The sequence below is a fragment of the Lissotriton helveticus genome, chromosome 9 (assembly GCF_964261635.1).
Source record: "Lissotriton helveticus chromosome 9, aLisHel1.1, whole genome shotgun sequence".
In the NCBI taxonomy this organism is placed as follows: Eukaryota; Metazoa; Chordata; class Amphibia; order Caudata; family Salamandridae; genus Lissotriton; species Lissotriton helveticus.
Window position 1 is genome coordinate 230,633,317 of NC_136070.1, and position 17,762 is coordinate 230,651,078.

Genomic DNA, 17,762 nt, shown 5'->3' on the forward strand with positions numbered 1-17,762 from the left:
ACAAGCAAAGGTATTGCACCTGTGTGTGAAACTGGTCTAAGCTGTCAATGATTGCTTGTGGTTGGAGATAGTGAGTGTGTACCTTTTAAGAGACAAGACTGGTCTGTGTCTTTGTTACTTCAGCCCCACACAGTGCAGGACCATTTTCTTTTACTTCATCTGTATTTATACATCTGCAGCTTCTAAACTCTTCTGCACGCAATTCCGGGTAGGCAGCGTTGGCCCACCATGGATCCATCAATGTAAGGAATTGCACAAGAGTTGATACATTGAAGAGGGCTGTTGGTTTCTCCTCCTGCAGTGGGGCTTCTTGTGGAGTGTTTGAGCTCACTGGTGTGGTCAAGGCACAGGGGGGCCTGGGAGGGCTGTGCCTTCATATCCTTCTGATATGTTGTATGCTTATAAGTGACTCATGGCATCCGGTAGACTTGGAACTCCTGTCTGTGACCTTGGCCGTAGGGGTTGTCACATTGAAACAATGTGAGAAGGGGCCAGCTCACCCGCAGTATTCTTGATGCACCTCATCCCGAGGGCAACAATGAGAAAATTGCTGCTTGGTTTCACGAGTGCGAACTGTATTGACCAAATATGTATTGACCAAGAAATGCTCTCCGCGCTCTTGTGGGCACTGTACATAGGTGGTCAGAAGGACTCATGGTGAAGGCGATCAGTGTTCAAATGGTCCAGTTGAATATATGGAGCTTGCAACGGCAACGCTTGGCCATGTGCTCATAGGGGACACCCTTTGTGTTTAGGGTTGCAACTGGGAGCTCACATTTCGCTTGCACATATAAAATGTCTCTTTTCTTTGCTTTTGGTGTTTGTAAATCTTTGTGACTCATAGGTGTGACATGCGAGATAAGCCGGGGACAAGGCTGGTAGGAGGCTACTAGATCGTGGCTGAGGTTGGGCTGCCGAAATATCAGACACACACCGGAGCACACATAAAAAGGCAGTTTATGGGCCATTTGTAGGTATGCCATAACATCCACACAAGTGGATTTCATAGATGGCACTGACAGGTGATGGCTGGAAGAATTGTCTTCTATTCTGGTGATGACGGAGCAGGTTTGGTGTGGTGCACATGGGTTGTGATCAGCAACTTGCACTCGGCTGTATTGGGCTGAGTTTGTGGTGCTGGGCAGGAAGTTGACGACTACAGGTTGTATTGTTGATAGGCTTTGCGGCTGGTGTAAACTGGGCCTCAGCTGCATGGAGGGGAGAGGAGGAGAGAATGAAGCACATCAGACTCCATTTCACAAGTGACTTAAAAACGGTGGTCCCCTTGGTCATTAATTTAAACATGTGCATGCGTATTATGGGGCGCGTGCGCTACATTGCAGTGCCATATCTCTCAAGGCTGGTATTTTCTGTTGTATATATTTCTGGTTGCGAACACAGGGCTAAACAGCGATAAATCGACTTCTAGTTTTCTGTCTGCTGGTTTAAGGATGCAGCATTTAATTTTATGTTGCCAAACAAATCCTTTTAGAGAGAAGTCTTGTAAATGTCATCTTCCTGTGGCTGTTAATTTGTGCATGTCATCAAGACCTTGCATGTATAATAACTAGTATTCTAAATGAAACTACAACGAAACGCAGCATTTCATTAATCAGCAGAAATCATGGACTTTGCCTTTAGTCACTATTCGTTCTCGCGAAATATCACTGACATTCAATCAAGATAAAACTACTTAATCATTTAAGCAGAATAAAATGCACATAGTTCTGTCTTCCTTCTTTACTGTAAACTGGAATATGCACTGAAATGCATTGTTAATGTGTTATGTTTTTCATCTGCTTGTTTTGTAAGGCACTTTGATGCAGTTAACCAACTTCTCCAACAGCGTTTGATATCTGATTGTGGATTGTTTAGGTATCTGTCAATCGTGACTGGTTGGATGTTGGGGCTTTTTGTTTTTCTAATATGTTTAGGCTTTTGAGTGTTCATGGGTCTGTATAAATGGGATTTGACTGGATGCCCCAATCTGACAACCAAATGGGAGTGAATACTCTATATGCATATATGATCCATCTCAAATGATTTTAGTAGTATTGGGTCGTAGTGGTAAATGTTTGTGTTTGCTTTCAGGAGATAGCTAAACATTTTGATATGGAAGAGGAAGGCTATGAGGTGGTAGAAGAGGCCATTGGCACCATGACGGGTGTAGCCTGGTATATCAATGATATGAAGCGCAAACACGAGCATGCGGTTCGACTTCAGGTAAGCAACAGGAAAGTCCTCAGTTAAAAAGTGAACCAAAATGGTGTAATGCTTGGCTGTCTGCTTTGTATTTGTAAGGACCATTCCTGCTTAATATTTTGCATCTCACTTGACCCTCACCGTTGTTGCAGTCTTTATTCATTGGGAGTAGAGCAACTTGCAAGAAATAAGTGAATCCATCTTCATCGTAATATTATAAACCTACTGGTAACTCCTTATGTACTTTATTTTATATGTTTCTTTTTGTGGACTAGACAGCAGTCAAGCTGGTGTAATTCATGTTTGTATTCTTTCAGTTCCTAATCTTCTTTCAAGTTGTTGCTAGTAAACAATCAATTTGTTTTCACTGTGGATCCTTCTGGGCAGGAGCAAACGCTGGTTCTTTCTCTATGCCAGTAATACATCAGCTCCCAGATAAGCTGGCTTATATCACTCTAAGGAGCTATTTTTAGGTCTCACCTAGCAGTGCAGCGCAAAGAGCTGCTCGCTTTGGGAGGCATGCTGTATTAGGGTATTTTTAGAAGTGGTGTGGAAGCCCCACCCATATTTTTCATTGGCTGGCGTCATCCTCCATGGTAAATGCTGGTTTCCGATTGATAATGAGGCATCTTAGTCCCTCCTTGTTACCGCCCTGTCTCCTTTTGGGACCGCCCTTCAGGACTGGATCGTTTACTTGCGGTGTTAGACTGTCTCCTTCAATTAGTCTGTAAGCACCTCTTTTTTTGTATACGCGCAATGCGACAGCTTGTTGAGGTCGTGCCTGAGCCAGTGTTGCTCTGTTTAGTGCCTGTTCCCACCACTCCATTGTACGTGTTCTTTTTTTTTTCCCCACCCCTCTCCGCTGCCTCGCAGCTCTTGGGCCATGGACGTACTTTTGGTGACCGCTGGTCACAGCCCTCCCTGCTCTGCAACATACTGCAGCGCCACAACGGCATGCTCCCGCGCCTCCAGGTGCACTCACCCAGCCCCTACAGCGCTTCAGTGCACGCCCCGCCAACTCACCTGGCCCTGACAAGGTCGCCATGTCCTGCCCTGGTGGGCTCCTGCCCCCTTGCCTGCCCTACTCCAGTATCCCAGCCTCCGCAGCTCACATCCGCGCAGATCTCACAGCGCAGGCTGCTACATGGCTCTGGGGCGCTTCCCTCAGCTGCCTCTGGTTGCTCCGGTGGGAGGGAAGCCTCTGCCAGGCTGGTGTCTTATTGTGTTTAATAGGGTTGCCATGCTTTGCTTAAGCACAGCTCTCTCATTCGTAGGTATAACATACTTCAGCGCAAAAGCTCAGTCCGTAGGGTGTTCTTCACAAATTGCTGCTAAAGCTGCACCTTTTTTTTGTTTCTGTTCCTCCTTATGTTTTTGTTCCACCTTATTACTAGTGCTTTAAATGCTAATGCACTTTAACGCAATGGGATATCCTTCACGCATTCTCTCAAACACCCGGCCAGCAAACTTTCTTTCAGGCCCTTTTTTCTTTCACGTAAATCAAATGTGGTTAGTGAGCACACTGCTGGTGGGAAAAGTAGTTCATATAATACGTTTAATAGATGTCTCATAGACCATTCAAGATTGACGCAAACTCAAAAATGACAACAAAAAAAAAGAACCAATTTTTTTTACAGATAATGCTGCTCATTCATTCCATGTGTATATGGGGGGGCTGGAGAATCGGTCCTGTCACAAAGTAACAAAAGCATTCATTCTCAATCACATGCAGACATGAGACTGTCCGATTTCAGTCACCGCGCGTGAGAAATGCCCTTCAGTCGCATGAAATCACAGACTAATAACCAGAAATGCACCGAAAAGTGTATTCCGTGTAACGTAAATCAAGACAAATTACATTATGTCAAACCCATTTTAATTGCACATGTATGCGGAATGTTCCGCAATTAAAGTAGCAGAACACAATGTAGCCTGTCATCGCAGGTATCAAATGTTCATGTTCTTTTCAATGAGAAAATGCAACAGTGCCTTGTAACATGAAGAATAGCCTTGCTAAAGTTCACAAAGTACTCAAATCTCACACAAAAATAACACATAAAACCACAAATCATTAATTGGAAAGACACATCAGGCACTTTCGCATGCACAAAATCGTGTATCAATAATTGGACTGGTTTGCACATGTCTAGCTAGAAATCTTTTTTTTTTTTGGGTTGTGAACTTGAGCTAAAAACTTATTTAATAAGACTGCTAGTTTATTAGGTAGTGACTGGTTATTTCAGACTCTGACGATTTAAAACCTGCAAGTGGTTAATTCGTACAAGATCCTTTGCAAATTATTTGGAGCAGACCAAGACACTGGAGAAAGGGCCCTGGTCCTAGATGGCCCGCAGTCAGTGTGCCATTTGAAAGGGGGTCCCTTGGACACCTTTATGCTTCTCTATGCCAGTGAGTGCAGTCACTCACTGCTCCCACCTGCATGGGAGTCTTTGCCCCCCAGAAAGTGCAGGTGGTTTCACCCGTGCTTTGAAAGGTTGCTTCAGTTTGGTGGTCCATCTTTCACTATCAGGCAGCAAGAGTAAGCGGCTAACCTTCAAGCTCCTCATCCGCGCACACAAAGCACTCCACAACACCGGACCAGCATACCTCGACAGACGACTCCGCTTCTACACCCCCACCTGCCAGCTCTGCTCTGCTGGCCTCGCCCGCGCCACAGTCCCCGGCACGACTGCCGGCGGCAGATCCTTCTCCCACCTCGCCGCCAAGACCTGGAACAGCCTCCCCATCCACCTACGGCAGACCCAAGACCTACTGGCCTTCAGAAGACTCCTCAAGACCTGGCTCTTCGGGCAGTAGCAGCACCCCCACCCTCTCCCCCCCAAGCTCCTTGAGACCCTCACAGGTAAGTAGTGCGCTTTACAAGTGACATGATTGATTGATTGAACCTGGGGGCAGTGCATTATCACATTTGCAATGCAATAGGTCTCGCATTTATGAGAGTTTGAGCTATTGACATTGCAAATAACGATGTCTTTTATTTAAATGCGAGACCTATTGCATTGCAAATGCTTGTTTTTTGTCCTTCTAGAAATAATCTTTCTTGATCCATAAACACAGCAGTCAAGTGAATCCTGCTTCGCATGCAGTGGTTTGTGTGCTGTGCCCTGTTGGCTGTTCTGTGGCTTGGTGGATGCTCTTGGAAAACCTTCTAGTGGTTTGTCTCATTCACTTGTTACGCTGTGTATGTCTGAACCGGGACAACCAAAATTATTAATTTGCATCCACCTGCAATGCTGATTCTGGAATTCAAACCTTCAGCCTCCTGGTAATGAGCATACCTCCCGCTACTTCTTTATTTTTAAAAGAATAAGTACCAAGATCCAACTTTCTTTCCCAAGTCCTTCAGCACCGCTGTCAAATGTCCGATTTACCAAATACCAAGGGTGTCTATGCTTGATTTCCTCTCATGCCTCTTTTACCCACCAACATATTCTCCCAGGCAGGGATATCGCTCACTCTTGCAAGTCTTTTTAATCCTTTCTTTTTTCCCCTTTGTCACTGTGTTTCCGTCTCACTCTTCCTCCTTACCTCTCTTCTTCTTGTTCAAAGTCTCATTGTTCAATCTTTAGTAAATCAAGAGTGGGGACTAGGAGCTAGTTAAGGTCCAGCACCCATGCTCCCATTTAATAATAGTTATACATGAAGGTGGGGCTGTTCCTATAGAACAAAAGCTAAGCAATACAGGTTGGAACCTTACAGAAGGAAGTTGGGTCCTAATGATCAGTAGATAGAGCCTCACACACCTTTTTGATAGGGATAAAAAAGGTGATGGGGCAAGGGGACTCCTTTATTAAAAATGGATTGGTTTCCCGTAGTCGGCTTTAATTCACACAGCACATAATTTAGAACGCCACCCTACACTCAATATACCCTCAATCATCATTACAGCAAAAGAAACAGAAGATTTCTAACGTGGAGCCCCCCTGTGGTGCCCATCTGGCATTGCAGCACCAGCCCTACGAGAAGCAGGCCAATGATGAAGCATGGCTCCCATTTGGGTGCATGAGTGCTCTATCATCTGATTCTCAGGGTTCCCCTTCCTTCTGCAGGGTTCCAACCTGTATTGCTTACCTTTTTGTCTATAAGAACAGCCCCCCCATTCATGTATTAGCATGAGATCAGTAGTAAATGAATCTAAAGAAGATCTGACATGCAGTATAGATAGATATGTATGGATATGTGTAAGGATAACATTTCAGCAGTACAAATTGTTATAGGTTTAACTCTTAAATCAAACTTTAATTGTAAAACATTCATTGTCTTTTGCCTCAGCTGTCATAGTGGCAACACCAGGTGTAAGTCAGTATTTTTACACACTGTAGTTAAAGTATTGGGGGAGATGTCCAGCATCAGACTAGAATTGAGTACAAAGTTACTAGCAGCTTCTTTGCCATCACCCAACCTGCCATTAATTGGTAAACACTTTGACTTTAGAACTACTCCTGTCCTCCTACCAGGCGCCATGTCTGTCATTAATGTATTACTTTTCAACTGTTGCTAATGACAGGGTGTGGCGGCTGCACCTACAGGTGTCACAGAAGAGGGAACGTCTTTTGTAATTTGTTATTTCTTAACTAGTATCTGTCACAACCTATTATTAAAGTTCTCTCAGTGAGAGGCAGAAGCTGTCATGGATTTGCCCGTGCCCCCGTAATTGATACCTTTTATGGAACTCCAACAGGCTCCAAATTCCCATCTTTTATGTTCAATGTATCTGCAAAACGTCTTGATGATGTCAAAACAAGAGAAACAGTAGTGTTATCAGTATGAGTTCACTTTTACCGGAATGCTATGTCTCACTAAAATGTGGGCAAAGTAAAGACACTAATGAATAACACAAAAATGAAGAAATAGGAAGCGAAGCGTAGAGGAGTCAAAAACCTGAATACGTGAAAACCTACTGAAGTATGCTAAGAGCAGGAGATTTTAAGGGATAATAATGTAATACAAAACAACTTAAACAGGATGGAAGTCATATGGCAAAGTACTTTGAACATTTGTGGGGTAGGTGGACATAACTAGGGTAAAGGTAAGGGAGCAAATGGGGTTAAGTGAATAGGCAGCAGCTGAATGAGTGTAATGGAAGAGGTGACCTAATGTGTTTAACTGGCCCTCTCCCTTTGCTACATATAATCGACTGAACCATGGTGAATATGGCCTCAAGAAGCAGTTGTTGGTTTCAACACTTGTAAGGAAATGGCGGCTGTGACACTGGTTCCAGTCCACCAAATACCTGTGATGTGTGTAGAACATAGCTACTTGAATAGTATTGTGCTGATGGTAAATATAAAGCATCCTTTTTGTGTCCTATTTTCACTGGAATCCGCCGAGATTTTCGGATCCAGTTTTACCAGTCTCAGTGGTTGTTTGAGTATTTGATAAACCAATTTCCGCCCCTGCTTTGGGCCATGCATGTCGTTCAATTTATATATCTGAGTTTCAATACTGAATGGATGAGCTTCTATGAACCTTTAACCGAAGCTTGCTATGTTAGATCATGTGTGATGTGTTATAGGTGTATTATCCTTCTTATACTACTTACGTCTTTTTTCTCCAATGCTCCTGTGGTAGTTTGTATTCAAAATGGGAAATGTAGCATTAATCAATGCTTTCATCTGTGTTTAACAAATCAAATACTATTTTGCAAAAGTGGAATTTGATTTCACCACTTTGACTACCCAGGAAGTCTTTGATAAAGTAAACTAAGAAATGCTTTTGCAGGTTATGTATCAATTAAGAGTGGACCAAGCTCTTATTTCTTGCTTCACTCTTATTTTGAAAGCTTCACGCATGTTTGTTTTGGAAATGGAGTCCAGTTGACTAAACCCTTTCTCATGAAAACTGACAAAAAACAATACTTTAAATTATCCCTTTGCACCAGAGAAGAAGGTGCACAACTTTAGTGTAATATTTAGCAGCAAACTATTTCTCTCCTCAAATCTGCACTACCACAATAAAAAATGTATTTCCATCTAAGTAATTTAAGTGGGAAATTCTCCCTGCTACAGTCTTCTTAGAGCAGTGTATTGATATTAGCATTGTATTCTCTAGGCTTGAATTCTGTAATGCTATACGAGCTGGTCCACCTTGCAAGGAACAATAGAAACGTCAAAGAATCTGATTGCCTAGCACATCTTTGGCTTGGGTTACCATGACCAAATCTCTTCGCCTCTAAAAAACATCCTTTAGCTCAATATCACAGTAGCCCTCCAGCAGAATGTTACACATTTGAAGGTTTGTCTCAATGCAATGCCCTCCCGTTGCATCGGATACTTGAAGGGTATGTTCCAAGTGCTACACATGCACTATGACTCAACTCTGCAGACTGTCCTGCATATTAGCACCACTCCTTAACTAGTCAAGTGCTAAAAAAAAAAAGTCTTGCCTAAACCCAGGCTCCATGTTCCATTAGAAATGGTCATGTATCTTGGACCATGTGATATACTTTTTTGATCCTCTATTAAGGCTTTACCATCATAAGCTAGCTTGAATCGAGTTTAGTTTGGATTAGTCCCCATCCTTGAGTCTCACTGACTATAAGCTTATTCTAGACTTCTCAAAGTAAGGTGCCGTGATCGCTGTGTCATGTGTTACCCGTATCTCCAATTAATCTGAGACTGTCATTGAAAGTTTGTAGAATTTAAACAGAATTACAAATAATTTACATGTAAATAAATCTGCATAATCTGCTTTAAATGTATGTGCTGATATGCCACAATGTTTGTCCCCCCTGTACATCCAGTGGAATATGCGCAGTTCTTGTTTCCAGAACTGAGAATGCAAAGAACACTGAGCTAGAAAAGTTGCAAACTTTGCAAAGGTGCCTAGTTGTAAACTTTGCAAAATTTAAAGTTATGAGAGCCCCTGATTTTTCACTCGACAGTTGTTTTCATTGCATGTGATAAACTGGAAAAGGACAGTGGGTTCCAGTTCAATATTTGAGCATTTTTTTAGATCATAGGAGTTAAAAGATCAAATCATGTAAATTATGTTAAGAACGGGGGGACAGACATTGACGGATAATAGTAATTATGAAGGGTTTCTGTGTTAACTGCTAAAAGTTTGTCAGGCCAGTCTGGGTAATTTATCATCCAATGGGGCACAAATGAGGGGTAATTTTATGCAAATGTTCCTCTCTACTGATAAGCATTTATTTAGAATTCAGTTATGCCTCGTCAAAATGAAAGCTTCTTCGAGAAGAGAACAGGTTTATGCATAAAATGAGTCACTCACTTAACACCGCTCTGTTCTTTTACTTGTCTAGGATGAAGCCTTGTGCTTACGATTCCCTCTAGGAACAAGCGTTGAAAACAGTAAATTACTCTGAAAGGGCATGCTACTTGGTAAGGCTTTGCTTTATTGAGCAGGCCTTTGTAGACTTGAGATTGGTGCCTTTGTTGAGTAAGCCCAGGGCTTACTCACAGGACTGGAGCATGTACAATAAAGATTGTTGTAGCCTTTGTTATAAAAAGGAGCAGCATTCTATAATTGGCTTGCTCTGCAGGAGGTGCCCTACATATTGCCTATGTTGATGGGCCATCCAGGCCTGTTTGGATGCAAAAGTCTAATAGCCAGCTTAAACCTCTTTAAGGTGAGAGAAATAGCGGAGTGATGAGCAAAGCTCTTGTTCTTTGGGGGTACTTTTGCATTGGTTAGTAACTTGAATCAATACTTTATCTGTTGATGTGATGATACTTTTTCTATCACCAGATGCGAGAAAGGGGTCTATTTGTTTAAGTGTTGCATGGACAGGTAGGACCAACCAGGTCCTAAGATGGTCAAAATCTGTGGGAGTTCCTGATCGGGCATCTGTTCATGCACCAATTTGTCATATCTGGAGATGCTGGCCCATTGCCTATCCTGCAGTTTCAGCATTGTTGACTGAAAGTATGTGTCTTTGAGCACAACCTGCCATTCGGGCAGCTTCACAATAAGCAAGCCATCATAACCAGGATGAGAAGGAATAAAGCAGACTTTTTCATGTTGCATAGCGCTAGATTAAGGAGCACACTAAAAGGCCCATTGAATCATCATCATTCAGTTGAGGACTTGGAGATGACTGGAAGAAAATGTGCACCCTGACCTGCAGAAGAAAACTGTCACTGTCAAATCTGTGATGAAGAGTGTGAAGGAGAAATTGGAGGACTTTTCCAACATGGTTCTAGTGGCAGAACAGAAGTTACTGAGGCCCATAGTTAAAGTTAATGGGAAACAGCACAGTTATGGTGGTGCTCCACGCTCTGGATCAAAGAGGGTAAATAAAGCATGCAGAGGAAAATGGTAAACTTTGGGGAGAACTGACTGGTGTGTTTTTCCAGACCTTTGCCCATACAGGCAAGCCAAGAAGTGGTCTCTAACGGACATCAAGCAAGTACTTGTTTCACAGTGTGTTTCGGCATCTGTGAGTTTCCACGTGCAATGATGAGCGAAACATGATGGAAAAATTGTGTGTTGCACATGTGGAATGTACAGAAACCTTTCTGTATGGTTTGATGGTGTGCAGGGTGGTGTTGACTCAATAGATAGATTTTGATTTGCCTTATTGTCACTCCACTATCCTTTTTGCCTCCTGTTTTTTTCTGGAGTTGCTTTGTCAGTTACTTCATTAGATGAACTTTTCTGGGAATACAAAAATGAAGTATATATTATGTGTCTAGCATCAGTTTTCGATTCCTGACTTTGTGGTGTAGTGGGAATTGTATACTGTGAGGGTTTGCCGGAGGAGATCAATGCTTGATGCTTTTCTACTTTAAAAAAGCATATTTTAACTTGGGTTTTGTATGAATTGCACGGGTGTACCCAACAATTTTTACCTATTGGCACATGCGTTTGTAATTTAAAAAGCCAAGAAATTAATTATTTTCTATGTGAATCATTTATATCCTATCTCTATCGAAACATACTAATCTAATCTTCTGTTTTGCCTGTCTTGATGGGGTTTAATGTTTTCCTTTGAGGATAAATCCAGTAAACCAACTGATGTATGTGATTGTTCACTTACAAGAGCCTTTGTCAATGCAGAAAATAGATTGGTAGTTCCAAGGCAAACATGTGTTTCTGTGTTTGTGGCGCCTAACTTTTTGAAGGGTCCAGTGACTAGAAACACTTTGGGTATGATCCAAGTTGTGTGAAAGACTTCATGGAGCCCTTACCCCTGGAAGCATGTGGCGCCCCACTAACCTGGTATGGTAACTCTATCATAGTGGCTAGAAATGTGACTTCAGCTCTTGACCATCTAGAGACTTAAACAGCATGCTTTAGAGGGAGCCGAAAGACCAGGGTTGCCCTGGGAAACTGCATACTCTCAGCAGCAGTTTGAGTCAGCCTAATGCTGGCCTATCCAGTACTTTGGCCCTGGCATGTCCTGTCTTCAAAGATTCACCTTCCCTATCTAGGGCCCTCTCGAATGGCAAAACATTCTTGTGCACCTCTCAGTTCTGTATGTTCTTGAGGCCTGCACTGCAGTCCGTGCATGGTTGCCACATCTCATAACTCCCCTATTAACAGAACAATCTTGTTCCGATCACAGTCTTGCACTCATTAGCAGTAGCTCAATAATTCAGTCTTTGGGCAGAGGCGTCCGTCACACATTGGTACAACCGTACACCCTCTCCTCAGTAGACGCATGGACCGTCACATCACTCTGGCATCCTCTGAAGGTTTGTCATATACCTTATGTGCACCTATCTTGCAGTGGCAATATCCACTCACCGCTCCAAAGTTACAATAAAGGGGGTTCCCACAGGCATATTAAGTGACAGGTTGTATTTCATACTTGACAATTTATAATCAATTGGTTAACGTGCCCCAGGACTCTACTGTGCAACTCCTTAGTGTTCAGCTTCTTACTTTCATGTATTGGCTCATACCCATCAATTTGTTTGATGATAATGGTTTGTTGCTTTATTGTTCATGCAGGAGATTCAGTCATTGCTGCTCGACTGGAAAGGCCAAGATCTGACAATTTATGGCGAGTTGGTTCTCGAAGGGACATTTCGAGTACAGAGGGCCCGTAATGAGCGTACACTATTCCTCTTCTACAGAGCTTTGTTCATAACCAGAAAACGAGGTGATCACTTTGCCTACAAAACACATATTCCGGTAAGTAGCTCTCTGCTTCAATTTAGGAAAAATATGCTAGATCAAAACTTTACATCTGTCAGTGTCCAGTGTATATTGTCTATTTAGAAATGCTTTGAGGCAATTTAATGATCACAAGTGATCCTGAAATTAAGGCTTGCAACCAACCACTGGACTTTCCCTATTGCCTACCACTTCATCTTATGAGGGGGCTATAGCTGAGGCTCTTTAAAATGTTTTTATGATATGTGTGTTTGAAATATTCCCAGCAGCGAAAAGTATTACCGTGCGGTTTGACTAAACATTCTCTATCGGAATTGGCCTGTTTGACTGCAGATACATTTCACCTAGAAAATGTCAACAAAATCGAAATACAAATAGGACAAAATATTCATTTGTGATAGATAAAAATTGAATTTTCAAAGAATCAATTACTTTATGAATGCTTAGAAAATGAATAGATAACCAAAAATAGCGATTTGCTAGTCTAAAAGCTACTTCTATTATTCAAAATTAAGAACTTGCACATTTTTCTTCTGATTATTAATTTCTGGACAAAAAAATAAATATTTACCCAGCCATCTTCAGAAGTGCTTCTCTGTAAGTGAAAGCATTGGAGAAATAAACCAGTTTTAGTTGCTGACAACACACATGGCTGTCAATTGAAATGTGTTTTTCCATTGTCCAAACACAAACTTATCTATACATTAATTTAAATTATTCCAGAATAGTTATACTAAGACAAGCCTCTCCAATTCTAAGAGTCGTTCTGTTTCTCAGGTAGCTGGTTATTTACATTTATTTTATCCACCATAGTATCTAACCTGATGATTCCACAAAGGCAGACTTACTTCAGTAAGGTTAACTTGACCTGAGCAACAATGCAATCCTCAAGGAATAAAAAACCATGAGATTTTGTGCCTAATCAACCAAACAACACTACTTTTAAAAAATAAAAAATGTCAAAGAAAAGGTTAAGTAAAGGTGGAAATTGCAATGTGAAATCTGAACTCAAAATAAAGGCCGATTGGGTACGGCTCTGTCAATTTGGGATATGTACTATTGGGATTCCCTGGTGATTGTTGTTTGTCCAGGGGAAAAATATTAGAGCATGGCCAGGGGACCAAGTGAAGGAATCCAGCAAGCACAGGTAACCCGCAGAGGTCCAGCTGATAAAAGGCTCAGCATGTATTCCACGGCCCTCAAAGGTCTGCATCATGTGAGGCTCTGGCAATTACTTTTGTCAATAAAAGTAAAGTTTTTCACTTGACCAGAGACTGTGGCTGTCGTTTGAGGTCACAATTTTGCAGGATTAAAAGTTTGTTTCTTCGGGGGTGGCCATGAGAGTCCTTGTCTTCTTGATATCATTTGCTTTACATAACTGGTGAGGTTCTCCCAGTCTCCCCTTAGTAACCAAGTTAACTACGTCCCTGTGAATAAACTGGTTTAATGCCTCCTTTATTTTTGGTCCTTCCCAATTCTTGAATTTAAGACTCTAGACTGTCGCAATCCCTCATAAGGATCATCTGTTCCTAACCGGGTAATGCAAATCTTAGTCGACTGAGACAGGGGCCTGGTTCACTCTGTTCTTGGAATTGGACCTTTGCATGCAAAGGTTTGAGGCAGATGCAGGAACACCTCTTTAAGCGTTCCTCAGTCAGGCAGACAGGGTATCATACAACGCTGCATGGAGGGAAATCTTTGTCCTTCCAGACTGGTTCTTAAGGACAACTAGCATCCCATCAGCCGGTGATGTCAATCCAATTCCCTTAAATGTACCCACATTTCTACATACTGCATTTTGCCATTGTTATGGCATGGGAAAATGGGTAGAAACACTAAAATGCTCTTAGAACTCTTTCCAGGTAAATTTACAACATGGCTGAGCACAGACCTCTTGCTATTGAGTGCTCTTCTAACGCCACCCAACGTTAACTAGTTCAGTCCCATCCCACTTCAAAGGTGTTCTAGCATTGCCTTCTGGCACTTTCTCATCATGATGCCATGAGAAGAAGGGTCCGTGCATGCAGTTGACCCCTTCTTGAAAATAGCTAGGGGGTTGTAGAGATAATCACTGAGTGGTTGGCCATGGAAAGCAATCCCTGGTCATTCCTGTAATCCCCTAATCTGCTGGCTGTTGTATTTTATCTCCTTGAAGCTCTTCTCAGGCATATGACCAAGGCAGGTTCCTTAAGAGGTGTAACATCGATCCATTAATTCACTTAACCTGACTCATGTACACATTTTCCGTATGTCACACGTACCAAAAGTAAAACGGACTACCAAATATGATCATTATAGGCAAATTGACCTAAAGGATTTACATTTGATAACGGGCACCACCACTATTCCTAAGATCTAGATTCAAATGAATAATGAATATCTATTTATCCTTTTGAGGCTTAAATTCTGCTGTCTGGGTGCAGTGGTTAGTGTGGTGTACTAAGCGAACGGCATTCATTTTAAGGGCAGCCTGCCCTTTTAACATTGCCTTACAATGCACTGATTAGTCATAGTTTATTAATCTCCATTGCGAAGAAAGGGTACTGCCAGGCAGACAGGTTCCTTAGTAGCATAGCTCCATTGAGAAATCACACACCATTTTAGCAGCGCATAGGCTGTGAACATTTTGTTAGGACTCCGTGCAAAGCCGGGAGCATAAATTAAATTAGTGCTCTAAAACCCAAAATGGAACCAGGCAGAAACACACTAGGCATATGGATTATCTACATCCATGTTCCTCTAGTCTATGGTTCAGATTGTAAATTCTATGCTCTGTGTAATGCAGAATCTCCATCATTTGTCATTTTCCCCATACAGTGTTCCAGCTTGATGTTGATCGAAAGCACCCGAGAATCTCTCTGCTTCACCATCACCCATTACAAGAATAACAAACATCAGTACAACATTCAGGTACAGTACTAGAAGGAGAGTGCCAGTTGTGGAAATGTTGTTTCATGCAAAGAGCATACAGAGAATCAGTTTATTTTTCACTTTTATTTCCTTACCTTACATACCATTGCAATCGAACCGCACACAGGGATTCTGTACTCTGTCTATGTCTCTGAACTAAATGGAGACCGAAAATTTTCATTTTTTATTTCTTGCTCCATTCAGTTTCATTATTGGTCTCTGTGTTCGAATAACACATTTATCATAATTCTGATTTTATGTCGAGCATATCTTCCTAGAAACCTAGGTTTACAATATTAAGCGGTATGGGAGCACGGATGCTCATAGTTTGACATTCCCTGGTGCTTACATAGAAAAGTCTAAACATGTCCTCTACCTGCAGGTCAGTTTTCATTACCTATTTCTGTGCACAGCTGTTTTAACCCACAGTGTGTATCTAATTTTCTGACATTTTTGCAAATGTTATTAATATATGTAATCACTTTAAGATGTGTTTGATTTAAGAAGGAAGAGGAAGACATTTTAATCTTTAAGGGGCAATGGCAGAAGATAAGTTGTTTGGGGTTTAGAGTAAAGTGAGTATTTTTCCTGAAGAGAGAGTAGTGACTGGTTGGACAAGCTCTTGTGAGTGAAGCAGAGTGCTTTTAGCATTTTTCTAGCCGTTATTGAAAGTGACTATTCCTCAGAACAGTAGATAATGCATTGTGTTTGTTGAATGTAGTAATGCACCACCTGGACCAATGCAGTGGTCCAAGGAATCTGCATAGATTTAACCAGAGCAAAATCCCAGTGGATTGAAAATTGGAATGCTTGCATATTGAGGATTTTCTGAGCCGAAGGGAGAACGAGGTGTTTGGGATTATGGAGCCGTTTTTCAAATAAATGGATGAATGTGACACACTGTTTCAGTTTGAAATAAGATGAAATGTTTTTAACCCAACTCCTCATCAGCAAAGTGTGCAAGTAGTCATGGTGAGCTGCAATTTGGTGTGAGGTCAAGTGAAGTAAAACGATAGAAGTTGTTGTAAAGAGCCAACAGACAACTGCTTACGGCCTGCCAGGGGAGTCTTCATTGAATAAATGGCCACACCTATTTAGTAAGAGAACTTCTGATAAACTTTTAGCCATAGATTCCTCATCGTTTGAATATTCCAGAGGCGTCAGATGGGATCCGTAAACTTTTCAGCAGTACCTCTGTGCTCCGTAAGGTGCACTGCGTGGCTCCGCACTGACGCGGTTCTGCTCTGGAAATGATGCTCCGGGCCTATATAGGTACCACTCCCATGCCCCAACATCAGTTTCTTTCTTTCTGCGCCACCAGACGTGGACCCGGATCTCCCTCGTCTCTCAGAGATACTTACCTCAATATTTTCCAAATTTTCATCAGTGTGTAAGGGATGTCAACCCCTAAAATAAGTTTCATGCTCTGTAGTGACTGTTGCAAACAAATGTCTGTGACTGATCTCCAACTAGTAATCCTGTGGTGACTTCATGTACATGAACCCGAAAGCACAACTTTACCTCGCCATGCATAAAAAGACTCCCCACTGAGACCGTTCCAAGTAACGCTCCACATCCAAGGAGCGATTTAGGTCCTGTCCCCAAAGTTGATAGTCTCCGTTGTGCTCCAAGTCCTCGGGTACGTGTAAGAAACACAAGAAATCGCATGCCACTCTTAGTTGTCTGAGCAAGTGCAGAGTCTCTGCCACCCTTCCCGACCTCGCTCCTGAAGTCAGCCGACATCAGAGCCGAGCCTGCAGCTGGGTACGGCACAACCCAAGTTTCCGAGACCTTCAGTCATGGCGCGACAGATTGAAGAGTTCTGCGCAGCCATGCTCTGGCTCTATGGACCCCTGCTTGTCTCCCTCTGGTGACCCGAAGAAACCTTCCACCTGGGATACCACTGGCAGGTTTGCCCTCAGTGCCAGCTTTACCATCTAAACCTATTGCCTCCAGCTCTTGTTCCGACTTCACTTCCAGCACCACGATCCAAATCGGCCCCAGACACGTCTACACCAATACAGACTTCACCACCTGAAGAGGCAACTCTGATTGTTCTCTCTGAAGCTTGACCCCCCCCGCCCGAATCTGCCCGATACGCTACTTGCCTGACGTGCATTGCCACAAGGTTGCATTCCCTTTTTGGGACTGAGTCAGATAATGGCTTTGACCCCAGTAATGAGTTTGCTCAGCCCTAACAGGATGAAAATTGGTATGAGTACTTACAGAAGGCTATTGGCCTCAATACTTCCCATAAAACTGATCTTTTCTTCTCCCCTTGGACAAGCCACAGAGCAATCTTCTTCCTAAGCCATGCTATGCTCGGTTGGTCCCTTACTGTCAACCTGTCCAGCTGCTGCAGGGAACCCAGCAGTTTAATGGTAGAGGCTGTAGTACCCAGCGCCTCCGTGGCCAAGGTCAGCCTGCCTCCCAGCCCACCGACATCCACCCTTGCACCATTGCAGCTCCACCTGCCAAACCTCTTTTGCGTGCTCTTACATGGACACAGCCACCCGGTCAGAAGCCAAATCCACTGAATCATGCAG

General features: G+C 42.6%; 1 protein-coding gene across 1 annotated transcript in view; it reads left to right on the forward strand.

The window, feature by feature from the left end:
• Nucleotides 1-17,762, forward strand: part of PLEKHG3 (pleckstrin homology and RhoGEF domain containing G3) — a 203,415-nt gene that overhangs the window by 96,089 nt on the left and 89,564 nt on the right. The window contains exons 7-9 of the mRNA XM_078662284.1: nucleotides 2,092-2,223; nucleotides 12,142-12,324; nucleotides 15,124-15,216. Of these exons, the coding sequence (XP_078518410.1) occupies nucleotides 2,092-2,223; nucleotides 12,142-12,324; nucleotides 15,124-15,216 (408 nt within the window). The remainder of the gene's footprint in view (nucleotides 1-2,091; nucleotides 2,224-12,141; nucleotides 12,325-15,123; nucleotides 15,217-17,762) is intronic.